The sequence below is a fragment of the Camellia sinensis genome, chromosome 2 (assembly GCF_055761805.1).
Source record: "Camellia sinensis isolate YWXY chromosome 2, ASM5576180v1, whole genome shotgun sequence".
NCBI lineage: Eukaryota > Viridiplantae > Streptophyta > Magnoliopsida > Ericales > Theaceae > Camellia > Camellia sinensis.
Genome location: NC_138962.1, coordinates 82,714,188 through 82,735,010, shown reverse-complemented (window position 1 = coordinate 82,735,010; position 20,823 = coordinate 82,714,188). Strand labels below are relative to the sequence as shown.

At 31.2% G+C, this 20,823-nt stretch overlaps 1 protein-coding gene and 1 pseudogene across 2 annotated transcripts in view; one reads left to right on the top strand and one right to left on the bottom strand.

The window, feature by feature from the left end:
• LOC114272159 (sucrose nonfermenting 4-like protein) overlaps nt 1-9,213 on the bottom strand; it is a 35,177-nt gene extending 25,964 nt beyond the window's left edge. For both annotated transcript variants that reach the window (XM_028213830.2, XM_028213831.2), the window contains exons 1-6: nt 8,239-9,213; nt 8,048-8,135; nt 4,513-4,695; nt 3,668-3,775; nt 3,501-3,560; nt 2,811-2,900 (exon numbers count right to left, since the gene is read on the bottom strand). In XM_028213830.2, coding sequence (XP_028069631.2) covers nt 2,811-2,900; nt 3,501-3,560; nt 3,668-3,775; nt 4,513-4,695; nt 8,048-8,135; nt 8,239-8,363 — 654 coding nt within the window. In that variant the 5' untranslated portion in view covers nt 8,364-9,213. The remainder of the gene's footprint in view (nt 1-2,810; nt 2,901-3,500; nt 3,561-3,667; nt 3,776-4,512; nt 4,696-8,047; nt 8,136-8,238) is intronic.
• A 10,568-nt stretch (nt 9,214-19,781) lies between these two features.
• On the top strand, nt 19,782-20,348 carry LOC145814828 (pentatricopeptide repeat-containing protein At4g14050, mitochondrial pseudogene; annotated as a pseudogene).
• Nucleotides 20,349-20,823: the final 475 nt, after the last annotated feature.

Genomic DNA, 20,823 nt, shown 5'->3' with positions numbered 1-20,823 from the left:
ATTTTTACCTATCAAACAGAGCTTGTGGTCGGTACAATCTAAGGAAATATAGAAACAACTAGTAGAATATACAAAACATGGAAGTGCTAATGTAAATGCAAAACTAAGGGGTTGTTTGCGATGTTCTAAATAAGTGCTCTTTTTGACTTTTTATGAAATATGGGTTGGATTTGAAGTGATGTGGCAGAGAGGTGATGTGACTTAAATAGGATAGTGACTTTTTGACTTTTTAGCTTTTTTTGAAGATGCCAAACTTGGCCTAAATCAATTCAGGCAAGCTCCAAATTTTATTCAGCTATTAATGCTGGTGAACTGTTAAGAATCTCCTCTTATAAGTATGTTATTCATGTCATTTTCATATCTTAGAACACCAGGACCAGGTCATACAGCCTCTCTGTGGACATATACTGAACTCAAAATTTGTAGAATTTATAAAATTTCAATAACAAAAATAACACAGAAGTATAGATAGGACAAATATTCAAGTTCCCAGAATTAACTGCCTTTATTTAATCATAACTGTCATGTAGAGGTGTCATTCCAACTTGCTTTCATAATTATCATAGATCATGTAGGAAGTCAGACAAGAATAAGCAACAGCCACACGTCAATTTGAACACATTCTAAGGCCAAGTTTGGCATGATTGAAAAAAAACAAAAAGTCAAAAAGTCACTATCCTATTTAAGTCATATCATTTTACATCACCTCTTTAACACATCACTTCAAACCCAACCCAAACCCAACTCATATTTCATAAAAATTCAAAAAGTGCACTTATTTAGTCTTCCCAAACTAGGCCTAATTCACCTCAACCCCAATTTCCTTCATTTCTTGAATGCTCTCGATTGCCGAAGGGGCGACCTTGGACAATTGTGGCAGGTTCTTCAATATTATACAGATTTTATATAGTCAAGCACATAGAGAGGTCTATGATCATGTGAATCGGAGCTTAGCTAGACATGACAAAGTAGATGAGTTTCATTGGAGGAAACTGATTTAATTTTGTGCATCTATGTCTAGTTATCTATTCTTATCATGGGTAGAGTTTTCATAGCTCTACACACTTGAGGCAACAATATGCCCCCTGACTTCTTTTCATCATGGTGATGTAGGTGTGTAGCACTGTAGTTGATTGCTGGATAATGCAGTAGATTGATGGAGCGGTTGGTTCTTCCAGCACTAAAAGATGTTCAATTGTCAGTCCACCATTTTCCCAGTGCAGATCAGACCAGCATCTTTTGTTGGGCTGAGAAAAAGAAATTATGGCATCTATAATGCCACTCTAATTCTTCAAGGCAATGCCAGGTTTACCAATGGAAATGCAAAGAGTGCTCTGATTTTGTACGGTTGGTTAGGGGGAATCCCAATCCAGCTTTACACCTGGGTTGCAAGGTTGAGACTCTTCCTACCACTTGGACGAGTCTTTCTATGGTGGATCCTTTACTACGCCAAGTCAATGTGGGACTCAGTTGTAAAGAGGTTTAAGAATAAATTTTCAGGTTGGAAGTGGTGGTATTATATATAACTTCAATAAGTATTTATCTATACTGATTGACCTACCTATTCATGTCTATTTTACCTATTCCAACCCCTCACCAAGTGAATAGGGCTGCAACTCGGGCAGGTCAAGGGTCAACCTAGGCTCAACCCGAGCTATAGAACCCTCTGCCCAAGCATAACCCAACTGTTTGAGCTTGAGGTTTTCTTGCCCAAGTTCAACCTTCAAAGCTCGGATTACCCAAGTTCTATAAACTCAGCCAGGTTTTGGACTGTGCACCACTTGGTTTAATCCCAACTGAGAAAATCAGCTAAGTTTTTCTTTTAGGGTTTTAAAAGAAGGACAATTCAGATCTGGTTATGACTTCCAATAACTCTGAAGGGTGCAGGAAATTAGAGAGAATAAGAAAAAGACTCTAGGAATTACTTCTAGAGCTAGGCATCAAATAGGGTTTAGGAATGCACCACACAATCCAAAAAAACTCCAAAATTCTCTAATACGTGTTTTCTATTCAATTATAAGCATTACATGGCTTTATCAAGAATTGGAAGAACTCCTAACTCCAAAATGACTATGACTTGAAAATTCAAAAACCAAATTTTTTTCACTTCTAAAAACTTTCTGAAAAATATTTTTTAAATCACCACTAGTCCCAAAAGCTTAAGCGGTTAGAAATGAGCCCAATAATGTATATCAAGCTATCTAACCAACAAACACACCTATACAAAAGCTTTAGGAAGGCATCCAACTCCTCAACCTTCCAATCCTATAAAGCTTGCCTAAAAGACACATTCCACGACACCAAACTTCTCACAGAATGAAGGTAACATAGCATCCCTATCCACAATAATCCCACAAAGAGACAGGAAAAACCTAGCAAAACTTACATCAATCAGGTATATGAGCTAGACTTCCTCAGAAATAGGAGCTAACCAACTAATCGAAGAATAACCCAAAAAAACTTATTCATGTCACAACCTGCATTTGAAAAGAACAACAGACATGATTTTTTTTTTTCTTCTTTTTTGGCATAGAATTTTTCTATGCCTAAAACCCTACACATAGAAAGCTCAAATCATTGGCCTTTCCATACACATGTGATAAGTGCAAAACCACTGAATATAAGAATTTCTCAGAGCTTGTCGATAACGAAGGAAAAAGTAGCTTTTTAGGAATAGTGATCATTTAAGAGCAATAAATCAAATCTCAACCAAGAAAAGAAGATCGAAACAACAGAGTTCTACTGATGACACTACCAGAGTTGCCATAAAAAGGAAAGCCAATGAGACAAGAAATTTATCACAAAAATACCTCTCTTAAAATTAAGATGAAATCCAATGCACTAAGAACTCCAACAAACTGACCCTTGCAAAAATCCCAGAGAGGAGCCACAGGAATTCCCTGAAAATAATTTAATTAGATAAGCCGAAATCCAGGCTATTAATCATAAATACCAGCAATTTGCAATTAAGAAAACGAGATAAAGTGCACATGAACAAATTAAATCCCACAAACTGTTAACGAAGGGTGTTGAAACTGCTATATTGCTGGCATGGCATCTGAAGGGAAGACACGAGTTCAAGGTTTTGGTGCTTATCATCTCTCTGAAGATGAATGGACTGTATGTTAAGCCAAGTAAACTACATGTCATGAAATAATGAAACTAGAAGTGATCCAGTCATCAACATATGAAAATTCTACACAAATATATCTATTTTCTATCAACAGTTGTTCTACTTTCACAGAACCAGACACAACCCTCTCACATGGGTGTAGGACCCACAAAAAGGTGAGACCCACCTCATATGCCATATAAGAGGGTTGTTTCCAATTCTATGATCAGTTTCTGTGTTCCTAGACTTTCTTAAACAGTCACACATAGGACTTACATTTCTCTTGGAACACTTCTGAGAAATCTTAGCTGACAAAAGCGAAGTCATTACACAAAGAAGGATGAGATTCTACTGGAACCTGAAACTGTGAGCAAGTGCATAAAATTACCTGCTCATACAGAATATGGAATGCTTGCTTCACTGGTAAATTCACGTCCAAGGCAATGACCTACAATTTTCAATACAATTCAGCCAAAAAGCTATAAATCCAATCTAACCATGGTGATAAAAACACTTAAAAGATGGAATCATAAGCAACCAAGCAAGTATCCTAACCTTGCCAGATTCAGGAAGCAACTCGTATGCAGTATGTGTTGACAAGAACACAGATATACGTTGGCGAGAAATATCTATATCAGCCTCCGATATCCTTGGAACTGCTTCCTGCAAGTTACCATTTGACTATATTACCTACAATTTTACGGCATTATAGAACAACAATGTGTTTAAATGCCCTGCCAGTGCACTGTTACTGCTCTTGGAGAAACCACTAGTGATTACTAGTGATTAACGCGCACATATTGATATCACATGTTTCTAAACTAAAGCATTAAGGGGAAAGAAAAAAAATAAAAATAAAAAATTTCCATGAAGATTGGAAGACTACCAAGTTCCACAAAACTTGAGCAGCTATATAAAAATAGAAAATGTTTCATCATTTCAGCTATGTTACATGAACATGGGTGCGAGTATGTGTCTAAATGTCTATTTTATCTAATCCCATGTTCAAGGAGGCAGAGAGACAGCAAAATATTCATTTTTTAATATACTTCTTTTATTTTCTAGGGTAAAATGGGGTTCGTAAGGTGCCATAGAACATACATTTCATGCATAATATGGGGTTTTTATGTGTAGTGTTAGACACATATCTCATACCCTTACCCGAGTGCGAATGTTAGACACAGTTACTTCATAAATTTAGAAGAGTCTATGTAACATAGCATTTCAGCATAACTTGAGATGCAATAAATGAAGTTGCAGAGGCCAGATTGTCTCAGCAAACATGGTCTTGCACGTCTATGCAACACATGTAACTGAATGGATGAGAAATAGCTGTACGATACTTCAACATGTTGCTGTTATGTATATAGATAGCTGTAAGTATAAAATTGGATTCTTACCAAATGAAAAAATGGATCATTATCCACATCCATACTAGATCTACCAGGTGTCTCTGGAGTATAAATTGCAGGAATCACATCAGGCTCCCTAGCTAAGAAGACACTGTTCACCACCCCATAATTTCCACTTACAAATGGTTGGTGCTCATCATGCCGCCATTCTCCATCAACAAAAAACTTGTACTGCACGGAAATGAAAACAACATATCTAAACATCAGATACTAGAGATAGAAGTACACTTTTAGGATTGTTGATGTAGATGAACTCATCTCTTCGACTAAACACTGAATTTCTTGATCAATTTGTTAATCTTGCACAATATCTCTGTGAATATCATGTCCATTATATACAATTTTGAAAGAATTAAAGTGTATAAAATGCATGCACCATTGTGCAACTATGGGATGCATGTTTACTTTCTTCAACCTGTATAATCTTTCATATAACACAACAATATGGTGTCTCATTGAGATTTATATATATAAGAAAACAATAGCAGTTGCTAAGTAAATTTGACATGGAAAATGATCAGAGATTAAAGGTTCTGTATTTGGAGAATAGCTAATAATCTCTATTAATCAATAATTTAGGAGAAACCAAATAATTATGATAATCATAATTCATAATTTTTTAAAGAGGATTTTTACTGGATTTTGAACTTCTTTTTTTTTTCCTTCATATTCTCAAGGATGGAATCTCAATAATTTGGCAGGCAGATTTCAGGAGAATTTATTGCTTGCATTCTTAACTATTATATTAACTTGCTTAATGTTCCTGATCAATTGATATATCCCCTGCTCTATCAATGTTTCACCACTAAATCAGCAAGGAACTCAATGTGTAACAAGCTCCTATGCAACAACTTCGGAAAGCTTGGGTGCTTACTTCCCATTGTTTGCTTTAGTTGGTTTGGTTCAAACGGAATAGGAGAGTGTTTCGGGAGGAGTGCCTTTCTGTTGCATGGTTAGAGAGTAGACTGGTGATGGTGTTACATAGTGGGGTTACGGGTCCAGTCGACCCAAATGTTTTGGTTTTTGTTGATTTTGTGGAGGATTTGATTAGTTAGTTTGTTTAGTCTTTTATTTAGTTTTTTAGGCTTTCTTGTATTCTTTGTATCGTCTTGATGCTTCTTAATAAAGTTTTGGCTTATTTATCAAAAAAAAAGATTCACTCTCCTAAAATATCCATCCCCATATAGTAATTTTTAAAGGGTACATTCCAGTGAACAATTTGTTTTGGATAAGTGGTATTTCTTTGGCCTCTCATTGTTGCTTCTACGAGCAGAAAAATGTGGAATATATCAACAGATTGCAGAAAAATGTGGAATATATCAACAGATTAGTTGGCCAAGTACCTTCTAGAACAGAACTTCTTTTAGCAATATATTTGGCATTCATTTAGGCCACGTGGTAGTAGCATTGACACAATTTATTATTTACAACAGGACTAGCAGTTTTCCCCTATCAATTCAAAACTATGAAAAGAGTTTGCCTTTCCTATCCCTTTTTTTCAGTTCAGAAGGATAAATAATGAAACAATGCAAAGTTTACAGATTATCTTATCCTCAGCAGGTTATTGCTTTGGTAATAAAGTCTTATCAAACTTTGCTTTACTGTGCTCTCCATGATGGATAGTTTCAGCCACCATGAGACATTGATGTCTCAAACTCTGGATACATAACAGTAAAGCCTCTTCCCTAAAGCAACATTAGTGTCTTCGCTTCCCTACCAAACTTCATTAGACTGCAAACAAAATGGCAGGAGGTGTTGAAGGCATGGTTATCAAAATTGCAATATGGATTGTAGGATCAATCCTAAATTACTAAAACAATCCAAATCGTTGTAGGATAGGTATTATAGCAGGATCACAAGTATGATCGTGTAGAATTGTATGTGACCGAGTAGGATTGTAAGCATGATTGTTGGATTTGTGATTTTTCATCTTATTTTTAATATGTATCATCTTGATTTGTATTTTTACCTTATTTTTAATAGAAAATAGAATCTTATGATCCTCAATTCAATCCACAAAACCCTCTCACCGATCCTATGTAGAATCCCGATTTTAACAACTTTGGTTGGAGGAAGGGTAGAATTCTTCAATTTAGATGGGCTTACAGCATGAAATCAGGCTTGATTACTGGATTATTATTGTCAAATCAAATTCTAAGGCTATAATGGATTTGCTTACCAAGAAGGTCAAGCCTCTTTGTTGCATTCTACATCTCTTTAGAAAGAATTATATTTCCTTGCTAGTCGCTAATATGATGTAGTGAGACCCTTTATGCTATTATGTGATACACAAGGGTTGACTTGATTATATTCCCATCATAACGAAATTCACAATGGCATAGGCCCAACAATATTCGATATTTGAGATTTTATAATTGGACAACCTTTCTCGCTCCGCTTAGCCTAGTTTAGCGATTGGTTCTATAGGAATTGGATGATCTTTTTTGGTCAAATACTTGGCGTATTTATTCTTTTGATCAATTCAACCTCCAATCAAAAAGATATACCTTGGTTATTTTTGATCTCTTCATCATGCATTGCATTGAACCGAGAGCCATTGAATACACTAGCTACACCTAAGATATAAAATAGATGCATAAGGATGTTGTGCTCAGCCTGGTGGATCTTTTTTTCTTTTTTTTCTTAATTTTTTTTGATGAATAATGTTCATCAGAAGATGCTAGGGGGCGTGGCCCAAGTACACTAGAACTATGTTACATGGAACGCGGATCGTTTCCGTATGAGGAAAGAGAATGAGAATGGGAACATGATACCCTAGCTCTAAAATGTGGTACAATAGAGGTAGGCTTTGTATATATCATATATACATTGATGTTTTTTATATTTAGTGCCCTAAATTTATATTTATAAACATAGAAAAAGAAATTAAAAAAAAAGGAATTGTCATATCCTGGCTTTGTTCGTATCCTAATTTTTTTTAAAACCATTATCCCATGTTCATACTCATGTCCGTGCTCATGTTTGTGTTCATATCTATGCCCATATCCGTGTCCGTGCTTCTTATGTTATCTAGTTTAACAGTTTTCTTCACTGTTAATAGCCATGGGATCAACATATTATAGACCTTGGATTTGGGTTTAAACTTGAGATTTGAGCCAACAACTTGTTTGAACCATGACCATAAACCATATAACAAGTATACTTTAGACTACTCATATCCAAACAAGTCATAAAGAATGTCTTTGGTTGCAAATTGATAACAAGATGGGCTTTAGCACAAGGCTAGTCAAGGTTGACTGGAAAAAGAAAATGATAATAAAAATGAAATGTCATATATATATATATATATATATATATTAATTTAATTTATTTCATGTTTCTTCCTAATTTTTACAACAAACCTGATTGATGAACTATCAACCTTGTACATAATCATGATCTTATTAGCCCCAACTCTACGCTTATAATAAGATAAATTTAGTGCTCCTCTATGCTTACAGGTTCTAGCTGCAGTTAGCACACAACAAATATAATTATAACTCCGATCATATAGCATATTAACCTCGTGATATCCCGGTGTTAAGCTGCAGATAACCTGAAACACAGTCGGGCAGCCCTCCATTGGAGACAATAGTATATGGTTTGACCACCTGCGCATTTAAGAAATCCAATTAACACACATATCTACAAACTAAAAAGATCTTAACATGACAAAAGTAGTAGTATTAACATCAAATCACAAAAGTCACTCACCTGGTGAAGGAACCACTAAGAAGTACCCTTCTGCCGCCATAACGCCACACAAATCGTGTGGGTATCAACAGAGGACTGGACAACCCACTATTATCATGCCCAGTATCCACACCAGAACCAAACATCTTCCCCTCCTCCCACCCCAACCCAATCTAACCCACTCAAAAACAAAAACAAAAACTGATTTCAAATCCTCAAAACCAATTGGCTAAAAGCAAATTAAGCACACTTGTCTCACTTATCAGCTAAGAAAAAACACTGAAAAACCCAATGAAACATCTCTTCTACTTCACCTACATAAATTAACCAGTAAACAAGGAAGCATTTTGAACACAATTGTAAGACGAGGATTTTGGGATCCTCCACGAAACAGCAGAGGACCCCTTAAGAATTAGACATGCAGAGCCAGCAGATCAAAGCACACACCAAAATCCCAAAATTCAACAAATCAACTTCTTAACCCCCCACAAGCCACAATTTCCAATAAATACACGACTATTAGCCCAAACCTTAGAAAATCGACGAGCACTCAAAATTTAACCAAATAAATACACGACTATTATCAAAAGCTTGCAAACTCGAGCTTTGATCCAAAAACCCTAAATTCCGAGCCTTTACGTAAAAATAAAGATGGAATTGGATCAATTTCAAGGAAATTCAGAAGAAACATATGGCTCAAAGGGTGCCCTAGAGAGATGACAGAAAACTTGTGGAGAAAACTGAGAAAATGTCGACATTGTTGGATCTTCCAACCCCTGCAATCTCGCCAGTGAAGAGAATCAGATGAAGAGAGAGAAGATGCAGAAGCCAAGGGGAGTGAATAATAATTATTAATAATTGGACTAGAAAAATGAGAAATTCTAGCATACATTCCTCAAATGTGTGTATTATGGTGTGTTTGTTTGGGCGTGCAAAATAAGAGAGATTGAAATTTATCGGATTATAATTTTGAGATTCATAATTGTGAGATTATTTAGTTAGATATGATATCTATATCTATTTAGTCATATAATTAGATGTCAGTTGGATAGGATATTAATTCTATGTTTGTTTAGGATATTATGAAAAAGAATAAATACTCAATTGATTATTTTATTTTTTTCAATTATTTACTAAATAATAGAAATATTATATCTTTAATATTTTATTATTTTTAACTAGATTAAATAAAAAATTATTTTATTTTTTACACAATTAAACAAATTTATTTTTTTAAAATTAAATAAATTAAAATATCAATACAAATATATGTTATTTTTAATTAAAATTTTAAATAAATTTATTTTAAAAAATAATAATAATTAAATAATGAAATTAAATAAAACATCTATTAAATTTTAAATAATAAAATTAAATAAAATATAAACAAAATTTTAAAATAAAATATCTATAAAAAATTATTTTAAAAAATAAATACGTAAAACATCAATAAAAATTAAATAAAATTATTTTATTTTTAAATTGAGACATTTAAATTTTATTAAATTTTACTAAATATAATACATAATTAAATAGTAGAAGGTTAAAATGATCATTTCACCATCTAATCCCTTATCCCCCATTTCTGTCACCACAATAGTCTAACACATTTGAAACTAATAGTCTGGATTTGAAAAACCAAACAACGGATATAAATCTTATCTCACCCGCTAATCCTATATCACCATCGAATCTCTCCAAAAACACAACACTTATATACACCCAGTTGCAACTTTTGTGATATTTGATTATGTTATGTGGTGTTGGTTAAATATTTGAAAAATTCTAGATTTGCATAAATTTATACATATTAAAAAAATAAGAAAATTTTAAACATACACAAAAACTTATATAAAAAAAATTGACAAAAATGATGTGGTAATATTATTATTATAAATAAATTCATCTTCAATAGTATTTAAAGTGAAAAGTTCACAATGAGTTACATTATTATGTGGGTGTTTGGGAGTTACTATTTTAGCAGGTTATTTTAGTTTTTTGTCATTTTAGAATACTAAAATTTTTATATTTGAGACGATAGATTTTTTTGTGGTTGGATGTGATATTTGTGAGAGAAAAAGTAAAATGATTATGAATTTGATGTAACATTTTGTTTTATTAACTATTTTAGCCTATGTTGTCTTTTTGTGAATTTTAGCAAAAAAAATGGCTAAAATCCAACTTGCCAAACACTCCCATATATGAAAATTATATATGAATTTTTTTGATTGTATAGCATTATTCTAAATATTATGATATTAGTTATAATTTAGTTATAATAAAAATATTTAGTTATATTTTATGTGATCTTTAGTTATGATTCTAAAATAATTTAGTTATGGTATTTGTAATAATTAGTTTTACAAGTGTCATAACTTACATATAATATACATTTACCATAACATAACTCGAAAAAAAAAATTGAGTTATTATAACCAGAATAATATTATAATGAATATCACAATTAGTCATAATTAATATCATAAATGTGTATAATAAGTTATAACTATCTGTACAATAAGTCATAACCAAATGGGAAAGTGCACCCCTACACCATATGTAACCTACCACAAAATAACATAATTTTATCATAAAATTTCGTAACATTAATCACAAAATGCGTAATTTCGTTACAAATTAACTTAACAAAATATCTAAAATTTTGTAATTTATGTTACAAAAGTTTGTGACTTAGTTAAGACATTTTTTATTATGCTAGTTTATGACGAGATTACATATTTTATGATTGATATTATTAAAATTTTTAATAAACTTACGTCAATTGATAATAATAACATATAATATGCACTCTTTAAAAGATGCACACTATAAGGCTTTCCTAACCAAATATCACAAAGCACGGCTTCTTAGGAGTGTGTTAATATTAATGTTTGAGACCCATACATTATCTTTAGAGTAATATTAGAAAGTTTAAAAATTTTACTAAAATTTCTATCAAATATCTTATATGAATGTAAAATTCACACCATTTGAGTCTATACCCATGTGAGAGAATTTTTAAAATTTCTAATATTTTTGTTATATTTATAAATTCATCTAAAATTATGTGACATGGAAGTTAGGCCTATTATCATTAAATACATAACAAATCAAAAGTTGACATATATTCTGTCACATCATTGGTGGGTAGAATGAGTAAATTTTTATGTAAATATTATATATGTCATGTGATACTTTTTACTAATTAGATTTGATAGTAAAATTTATTATAATTATATTAAGTGTTCAAAAAATAATAAAAAATATATATATATATATTTATGAGTAATGAAAAATTTGTGAAATCTTTTTCCTTTTTTAGAGTGTCAAACATTTTTCATAATTTCCCCATATATTCTGTTTTGCTTTTTCTAGGGAGAGAGAGAAAATTACATCAACGAACGGTTGTGAAGGGGTATGGTCGTGGGCCCGTTGGATGATTGAGACAGCTGGGCCCATGCTTAGTGTATCGTTCGAGAAATTATTTGATGGTTTTGAAGAGTGGTACTGCAGAATTGTAATTGGTTGAATGAATAGCGTCAACAATTTGGTATTGAGAGGGAAGCGAATTGTAGGAGGTATGGTATGACATTTAGCCCATCTAAAAAAGAAAATTAATAAATTATAAATATATCTCTGGAAGTTTGCTTAAAGTATATATTATTTTTTGTAATTTAAAAAATTATAAATATTTCTTTATAAAAAAATTTATTTAACATAATTAATTAAAAAAAATTCATAATTACTTTCCTATATAATAATAAAATTACATAAATTATTAATTGAAACATATTTATAATATCGTTAAAAACTATTAATTAACTTGATAATTTATTAATAAAAGGAATGATTTGTTATGAAATTAGAAATCTCATGGGGTGAAATGTAATTTTCAAAATCACATGAGACGATTTGTATTTTAATCAAATTTCAAGAAATGTATTTGTAATTTACCCAAAGAAAAAGGTATGGCATTTAGGTTTGTTTGGGCGGATTATAATTTATAATTTCTGAATTATTTTGTTAGAAATGATTTGTATCTTATGTTTATTTTTTTCATGGGATTAAATATATGTAAATAACTATTTTAGTGAATGTCATGTTTAATTTGAAAATTATGAAATATATTATTTAAATTGTTTACAATGATAATACTTAAATTTGAAGTATTATTATTTTATTTTATTTAAAGTATATTTTATTTAATTTTATTTGAAATTTATTTTATTTTATTTTACAAAAACACTTTTAATTTTATTTTCATACGACATTAGAAATATATTTGCATTTATGATTTTTCTAACACAAAAAAAAGAAAGGAAACAAGAAAAAGAGAAGACTATTATATATCATGAGATTAATTTACATAGGTTTAAAATAATTCAACATGTTTAAAAAAAATAACAAAATGAAAGAAATAAATTTGTTCATTTAACTAGCTAATTCGGAGATTGATTCAGTCCGCCTATTTCTATCTCACACTCCCATGGGATTGAGTTATCGTACATATGAGGGGTTATTAGTTTGGACTAATAATCTAGCTTTCATTTTTTCAATCAAACATTAGATTATCTACTTTGTTGGATATGGAGTCCTATCTCATGCCCTAATTCCGCCAAACAAACATCCCCTTGATGATTAGTGAGAGTATTGTCGGGAAACCATCTAATAATTTTTCATTTTTTTAGTACAAATATGTCTATATATATTTATTTTTAACTTCAAAATTGTATGTTATTTTGTTCGTGAATTAAATTAGGAAAAATTTCATTCATATAAAAAAGGGAGATTTATTAGAAAATCAATTTTCAAATGTTTGTATTCCAATTAATCCATAATATTATTGTATTCCAATAAATTATATTATTTTCAACATTTAATCTACTAAATCTTAATTTTTATATTTAAAGTAATTTATAAATATTTTTTAAACTCTTAGCACCTTGGTGTGCACTATTTTGAATGTTTCATGATGTGAATATTTACATGTTCACATCATGAAACATTCACACTGTCAGTGTAAATATTAATGTGCGATTAGGGATATTTTGGTAACTATATCACCCATAGGATTTATTGGAATATAAGAAAATATTTTGAATCAAGTAGAATATAAGGTGGTGTGTTAATAAAGCCAAAAACTAAAAACTAAATACTAGAATTAAGTATCAAAAATCGAATATTGAATTTTTTAAGCTAAAATATTGTTTGATAAACATTTAAGTTGTGAATTAAAATAAACTGTTTGATATGTATAAGATAAAATTTAAAATTATTACATTATATATTTTAATTTTTATATTGTGACAGTGATTGTAGTAGTGGTGATGATATAATGGTGGCGGCAATGGCAATGGCATCGATGGTAGTGATAGCAAAACGATGGTGGTGTTTATGGCAATAATAGCAATGGTGATGAAGGTAGTGGCAGTAGTGGTGGTGACAGCGACATGATGGTGGCGGTAGTGGTGGTAGTAGCAGTGATAGTGATGGCGGTGATAGTAAAAATGATGGTGGTAGTTGTAGTTGTGGTGGTGATAGCGGTAACAGTGGCGGTGGCATGGTGGTAGTGGTGGCGGTAGCATGATAGTGGTGGTTGTGATAATGGTGGTAGTGATAGTGAGTTTATAATAACGTATATCGATACTTATATTTTTGTATTTATAAATTCAATCAGAATTAAATAAATTTTATATGACTTAAATTTTTTTTAAGTTTTAACTTAGATTTTAAGAGACACTTAAATTTTTAAGTGATATTAATTATAATTATCAAATGGGTTTAATTAATTATCACTAAATTGATTTAGTTTGAAGTGTTGAATTATATTATCAAACAAGAATTTATAAATAAATGCTATTTATTTTTTTATACATTTTTTTATAAAAAATTTAAAAATCAAATAATATATAGTGTGTTTAGTTTCAATTTTCTAAATTCGATTTTTTGAAAATTGAGTTTTTTTTTTGTTTTTGCTTTTAGTGAATATTTTTTAACCTGTAAATATTTTTTTACACCTTACTTAGATGCATTTAAAAAATAAAATATTTGTAAAAAATATTTTAAATAATCAATAAATATATAAGAATACAAAAAATATACTGAATTTTTATTTTTTTTCAAAAAATATTTTTAGTATTTAGCAAATTTTTTAAAGAATTTTTTTTATAAATATTATAATTTTTTAAGTATATTTATGTTATGTGTATTTAAAAATTTAAAAATTACTCAAAATATTTAAAAAAAAATTAGTAAAAATATAAAAATAAATTTTTAAATTTTTTTTGAAAATAAATTCCGAATATTTTCTCAAAATAATCTTTACACTTACATGGAAATGATTATAAAAAACACAGAAAATGGGGCCAGGGGGTACTGGGTAATGATTGGTGGTGGGGGCGAAGTAAGAGAAATGAAGAGAGAGTGAAATGCTTTTTATGGGGGTAGTTGGGTTGAAAAACCTATACCATACATGGAAAAGGCTACTCAACTGAATTTTTATAGGTTTTGGGGGGTTTGCTGTGGCGAGTGTACCCTAGTTACTGTTGTACAGTTAAATAGATTTATTTTAGAGTTTATTTTAATAATTTAAATTATTTATATTTTAAAATATATTAAGTAGAATATATTTATAAAAAAATAAAATAATTAGATATTATTTATCTTTTCATCTACTCATATTTGTATTTATTTTAATACTTTAAATCACAATTGTTCTTTATTTTGATAGATACAAATGTGAGTGAATGAATAGATAAACAATATCCAATTAACTTGATTTTTTATAAATATATTCTACTTGATATATTTTAAAATATAAACAATTCAAATTATCAAAATAGATTAAAAAAATAAACCTATATAATTGCACAACAATAATTACCAAGCACCCCTACAACACCCACTTCAAATCCATTTATAATTATTTCTTTTTTTATTATTTGTTTTTGGTTTTCTCACCCACTTTTGTCGTCATATATTACGTCCCTGCCATTCTTCTTGTTTTGTCGTTTTATCTATCCTCGTCTCGCCCTCCTCCGGGGACTTATTCCATAGAACCGGCACTACGGTGCTATGATAGGGAATTATTTGAGGTTCGCTGTATTTTCTTTTATTTATTAAAAAAATAATAATGTATTTAAGAAATTGTTAAAATAAAATTTTCTTTTAATTATTAAAATTTGATGTGACATTTTAATTTTCTGAAATGATGGCAAATTAATGGGGTATTTAGGCCTCGTTTCACAAGTAACTTTTTTAGTCAAAAAATTAAAAAGTGACTAAAAAAATCAAAAAGCCAACAATTCATACCAAAAAGTCAAATATTCTCTTTTCTCTCTACTTTTTGCACATCTTTTCGTAAAAAGTCAAAAAGTCATCTCAAACATATTAATTTTTTTAGCTCATATTTTAACCAAATAGTCAAAAAATTACTAAATTAACATGTTCCCAAATGAGGCCTTAACCTAATTCAGTACTTAAAACTATATGTATTGGTGATAATCAATTAAGTCCGTTTGATAAACATAATTGATATCATTTAAAAAATTAAGTGTCTCTTAAAATATAGGCTAAAAGTTAGGAAAACACTAAACGGCTACTACCTTTATAATTATTGTCATTATTGCCACAAAGACTATCATCATTTTACTATTATTACCACGCTGCCACCATAATTGCCATTGTCATTGCCATTATTGCCACTATTATAACAGTTGTGGCAACCCTCTACTTTCACAATCATTGCCACCATTACAATAATCACCACAATCATCTGCAGCCGCCACATCTTTTCTATCTCCATGACATTACCTTTCTATTATCATCACAACCACTATCCATTTGTCTCCGCCGCCATTGCCATTAGCACCATAATTAACACTTCGTCCTCTTTTCCCACCACCAATTCACCATCACAATATAAAAATTGAAAAATACAATTTGGAAATAATAAATTTTAAATTTGATCTTATACATATCAAACAATTTATTTTAGTTCAACACTTAAACTTTTATCAAATAGCTTTTCAAGTTAAAAAATTCAACATTTAGTTTTCAGTATTTAATTTTTAATTTTCATTTTTCAATTTTATCAAACACCACCTAGGGCTGAGTATGGTCCGGTTTGGATCGGTTTGGGATAAAATCAGGACCAATCTATTGTCTACGATTCCATAAAAATTAGAACAAAACTAAATCATTAAAATCATGGAATCAATTCGAATCAAACCATTTAAATATAGTTCAGTTTGATTTGAAACCATGGTTTCACTTAATCTTTTTACAAGAAAAATTATATAACATTTAAAAAAATTCAGCCTATCATAAATTTTAAAAATAATAATAATATATCCATTGATAGTTGCCTAAATGTACGTGTTTAGGCCCTTTTTTACCTATGCTTTTGAGTCTATTATGGTGATAACTTGATACATTTAAATGCAATTCATGTGAATCAGGTTAATGTGGACCAAGGAGCAAAAATAAGCAAGGAAGCCCCTCACGTGCGGCACTTATTCCCGCACGTGGCAAAGCAAAAATATCGATTCTTCTCTGCCTTCATTTGCACGTGCGGAGGGTCAATCCTGTACGTGTGGCGCCAACCCTTGCATGTGTGGTGATATTTCTTACACGCCTACCTTGAATTTTGTGCACGACTATTTGAACTTATTTATGAAATCTACAAAGTATAAAAGAAAGAAAAGAAAGTTTTTCAGGGTTCGAATTTTTTGAGAAAGACAAGAGAGGCTAGGGTTTGGAAAGTATTTGTACGTCAAGGTTGAAGGTATTTCCATGGCAGTTTCATCATCCTCTTTACCTCCTTGTTCTCTATGAACGGCTAGGCTCATATTGCTAGGGTTTTGATGAAATCCTATCCAAGTAAATAGAATATTCAACTAGGCTTTGATTGTTGTAACGGTTAGAACGAGTTGTGTGAATGTTTTCAGAAGTTTTTATTTCATTTCTATCTATCTCTTTCAGTGTTATTCTTTCTGTGATTGATGAATGCTTTTCATGCAATGGTTTTCTTTGTATTGTATTCAAAATATGAGATGAATCAAGTTACGAGAGACGAGTTGTGTTGCTACCTTAGTTTAGAGCGAATGATTCGTAGTACTTGAGATTATTTGTGCCTATACATTGAAGGCAACAATCCTCTTAATTAATATTTCAAATTTGTAGTTGTTAAATATTGGGTAGTTCAAACTATATCACAATTAATTGCTGATGTTAAACCCTATTTATGTAATTAGTGGTGGATTCATTACCTTAGGATTTTCTCCAACCAATTTCTCAAACCCTAATATTTACTCTTCATTTAATTTCGTTTTTCATTTCAATTCTTACTTTAATATTCATCAACCCTTATATCAAATTAATTTAGGAATCTTATAATTTAAATTGATTTAATTTCACAATTGTCTATGTGGATCTATACCTGAACTTATCATTATTCTATGGAATTTAGGTATAGTTTAGTCTTTATTTTTGGTGTACTTAACGACCTATCACCCATTAAACAAACTATTCTCATAATATTCACCAGTTAAGCAAAAGCATGACATTAAGCAAACATTGTTCAACATTATTCTGTCATAATTTTTTGAAACATAAACATGTATATTGTTCCACCATTAATTTAAACAAATATAATATTTAGCAAATAAACATATCTGGTTTAAGTTATACGGTTCAGTTGGGTTAAAATCCAGAACCGTAGACCTAAATTCGGAACCAATTTGCAGAGAGCATTTTTTCAATTTTCCAAATCAGGACTGAACCACGAATTTAAAAAAAAGAAACCTACTGGATTGGTTTGGACTGGTTCAATTTGTGAATTTTTGGGTTTCCTTACTTCACCCTAAAACCACTTAATCACTTTTTAGTTTTTTTTAACTCACCTTCTTTGGTTTTGATTGTTTTTTCTGAAAATTGAATTTTTTTACTTTTTGCATTTTATTTTTGTTTTTAGTGATTTTTTTTAATTTTTTTTTACTTTCTAAATACACATAATTTAGATGCACCTAAAAAATAAAATATTGGTAAAAAAATATTTTCAAAATTTAATAAATATACAAGAATACGAAAACATGTTAAATCTTTATATTTTTTTTTTGATGACTTTTTAAATATTTTTTCTATAAATATTATAATTTTTAAGTGTATTTAGATTAGGTACATTTAAAAAATAAAGAATTCTTAAAATATTAAAATTTTTAACTAAAAACAATATATATATATATATATATATAAACAATAAAAAATTCAATTTTCTGAAACTAAGCCTCGTTTGGGAACCATCACTTTTAGCCAAAAAGTCAAAAAGTTACTAAATTAGCCAAAAAGTCAACAACCCATACCAAAAAGTCAAAGATTCTCTTTTCTCTCTACTTTTTGCACATCTTTTCGTAAAAAGTAAAAAAGTCATCCCAAACATACTAGTTTTTTTTAACTCATATTTTAGCTAAATAGCCAAAAAGTTACTAAATTAACAAGGAAAAATTAGTGTAGGGTCCCTCTCCCACTTTTCATAATAGAAGAGATCCACAAAATTATTTTCTAATGTCTAAGGTCCCTAAACATATATCAGAGAAATTTGTCTCTCCTCTCTCTCTCTTCTCTGCTCCTCTACCCTCCTCTCCACCATCCTCTACGATATCTTCTTCAACACCTTCTCCTCCGACTCCTCCCTCCGCTCTACCACCGTCAGCCGGTTGAATCCGATGAGGAAGAATAAACTTTCTTCGATTTGGAATTTGCTGTGCCAGGTTCTGACGAGAAGGAAGACAAGGACGATGGTTCAGACACTGACGAAGATTCGTACAATGATTTGGCTATAAAAAGGACGGCGTGATCAAGTCTGATTTCGTTGAATCTCCTAATGATGTGTTTTTTAAAGGAACCAAGCCTTTGTCTCCGATTTCGTTCCTGAGATCTCCACCGAAGTTTCGTGTGTTTATGCTGTTTAAGAAGCTGAAATTGGAGAAAATCGAGTCCGCCGATGCGTCGCCAGCGACTCACCAGCAGAGCAAGCATTTCGCTCAGAAATATAAGGTTGAGGAAGTTCCGATTTTCTCACTGCTTGCGAGAGTGAACAGTTCGAGAAGCAATTCACGGAAGCAGATCTCTGAGAACGGTTCGTCAAAACGTTTCGCCAAGGATGTGGTCCAGAAGTATCTGGAGCTTTTAAGGCTCCATCCTCACATGAAGAACCAAAGGAATGGCAGGTTTGCAGTGGCAATGAAAAGCTGATTCAGATGATCCATTATCAGAAAGAAATGGTAAATCACGATCACTTGAACTGAATTTTCTCTGGGTTGAAACCAGATAAATTCTCTAGTTTGAACTGAAATTTCTCTAGGTTGGTCCGGAGAAATTTTCTGGCTTAAAGTGAATTTTCTCTGGATTAGTCCAGAGAAATTCTATGATTTGAACTGAATTTTCTCTGGGTTGATCCAGAGAAATTCTCTGGTTTGGCGGAGAATTTAGTTTCTTCGACAGCTATGATTTCTAGGTATGCCCGAAGTGGATGAAAATTGGAAGCTGTTGAACTCTTGCGTGGTATGGCGGAGAAGAATTTGTTTTCTTGGACGGCTTTGATATCTGGGTTGGTACAGAGTGGACAATGGATTAATGGGTTTAATCTCTATATTGAAATGAGGAGAGCAGGGGTTGATATTGTAGACCCTTTTATTCTTTCAAGCATTGTTGGAGCCTCAGCTAATTTAGCAGCATTGGAGCTTGGAAAACAGATTCATTGCTTAGTTTTATCTTTTGGTTATGAATCTAGTTTATTTGTTAGTAATGCACTTGTTGATATGTATGCTAAATGTAGTGACATACTAGCAGCAAAGACCATTTTTGATACTATGTGCCGAAGAGATATAGTTTATTGGACTTCAATTATAGTTGGGATGGCCCAGCATGGACGAGCAAACGAATCATTGTCTCTGCATGATGAGGTGATTTCAGCTGAATTTTCTTTGGTTTTTTAACTGAATTTTCTCTAGGTTGAAATTAGAGAAATTCTTTGATTTTTTAACTGAATTTTCTCTGGGTTGGTTCAGAGAAATTCTTTGGTTTTACTGAAGTTTCTCAGGGTTGATCCAGAGAAATTCTTTGGTTTTTAAACTGAATTTTCCCAATTCAAGAATTTCAGTATTACGGAGATCCAGGTAGATTTCGGCAAATCATCACAAATCTCATGGGTAATTCAATCAAGGTAAGTATGCATCAGCTTCTCAAATTTCAGTCCAACAATCCAAAGAAAATTCAGACCAACCAAACCAGAGAAATTCTCTGGACCAACCCAAAGAAAGTCTAGAGAAAATTCAGTTCAGACCAAAAAAAATTCAGTCTAAACCAAAGAATTTCTCTGGACCATGTAAACAAACCCATGGTGGTAACGCTGCAAATTCAAACAGGTGAAGAAATTATGAAAATATTGAGGAATTTTCTCTGGACCAATTTTCTCTGGATCAATTTTCTCTGGACCGAATTTCTCTGGATCAATTTTCTCTGGATCAACTTGAGGGACCTTAGACATTATGAAAATATTAAGTGTCCTTTATGCTGTAAAGTCTTAATACCAGGGACCTGAAAAAA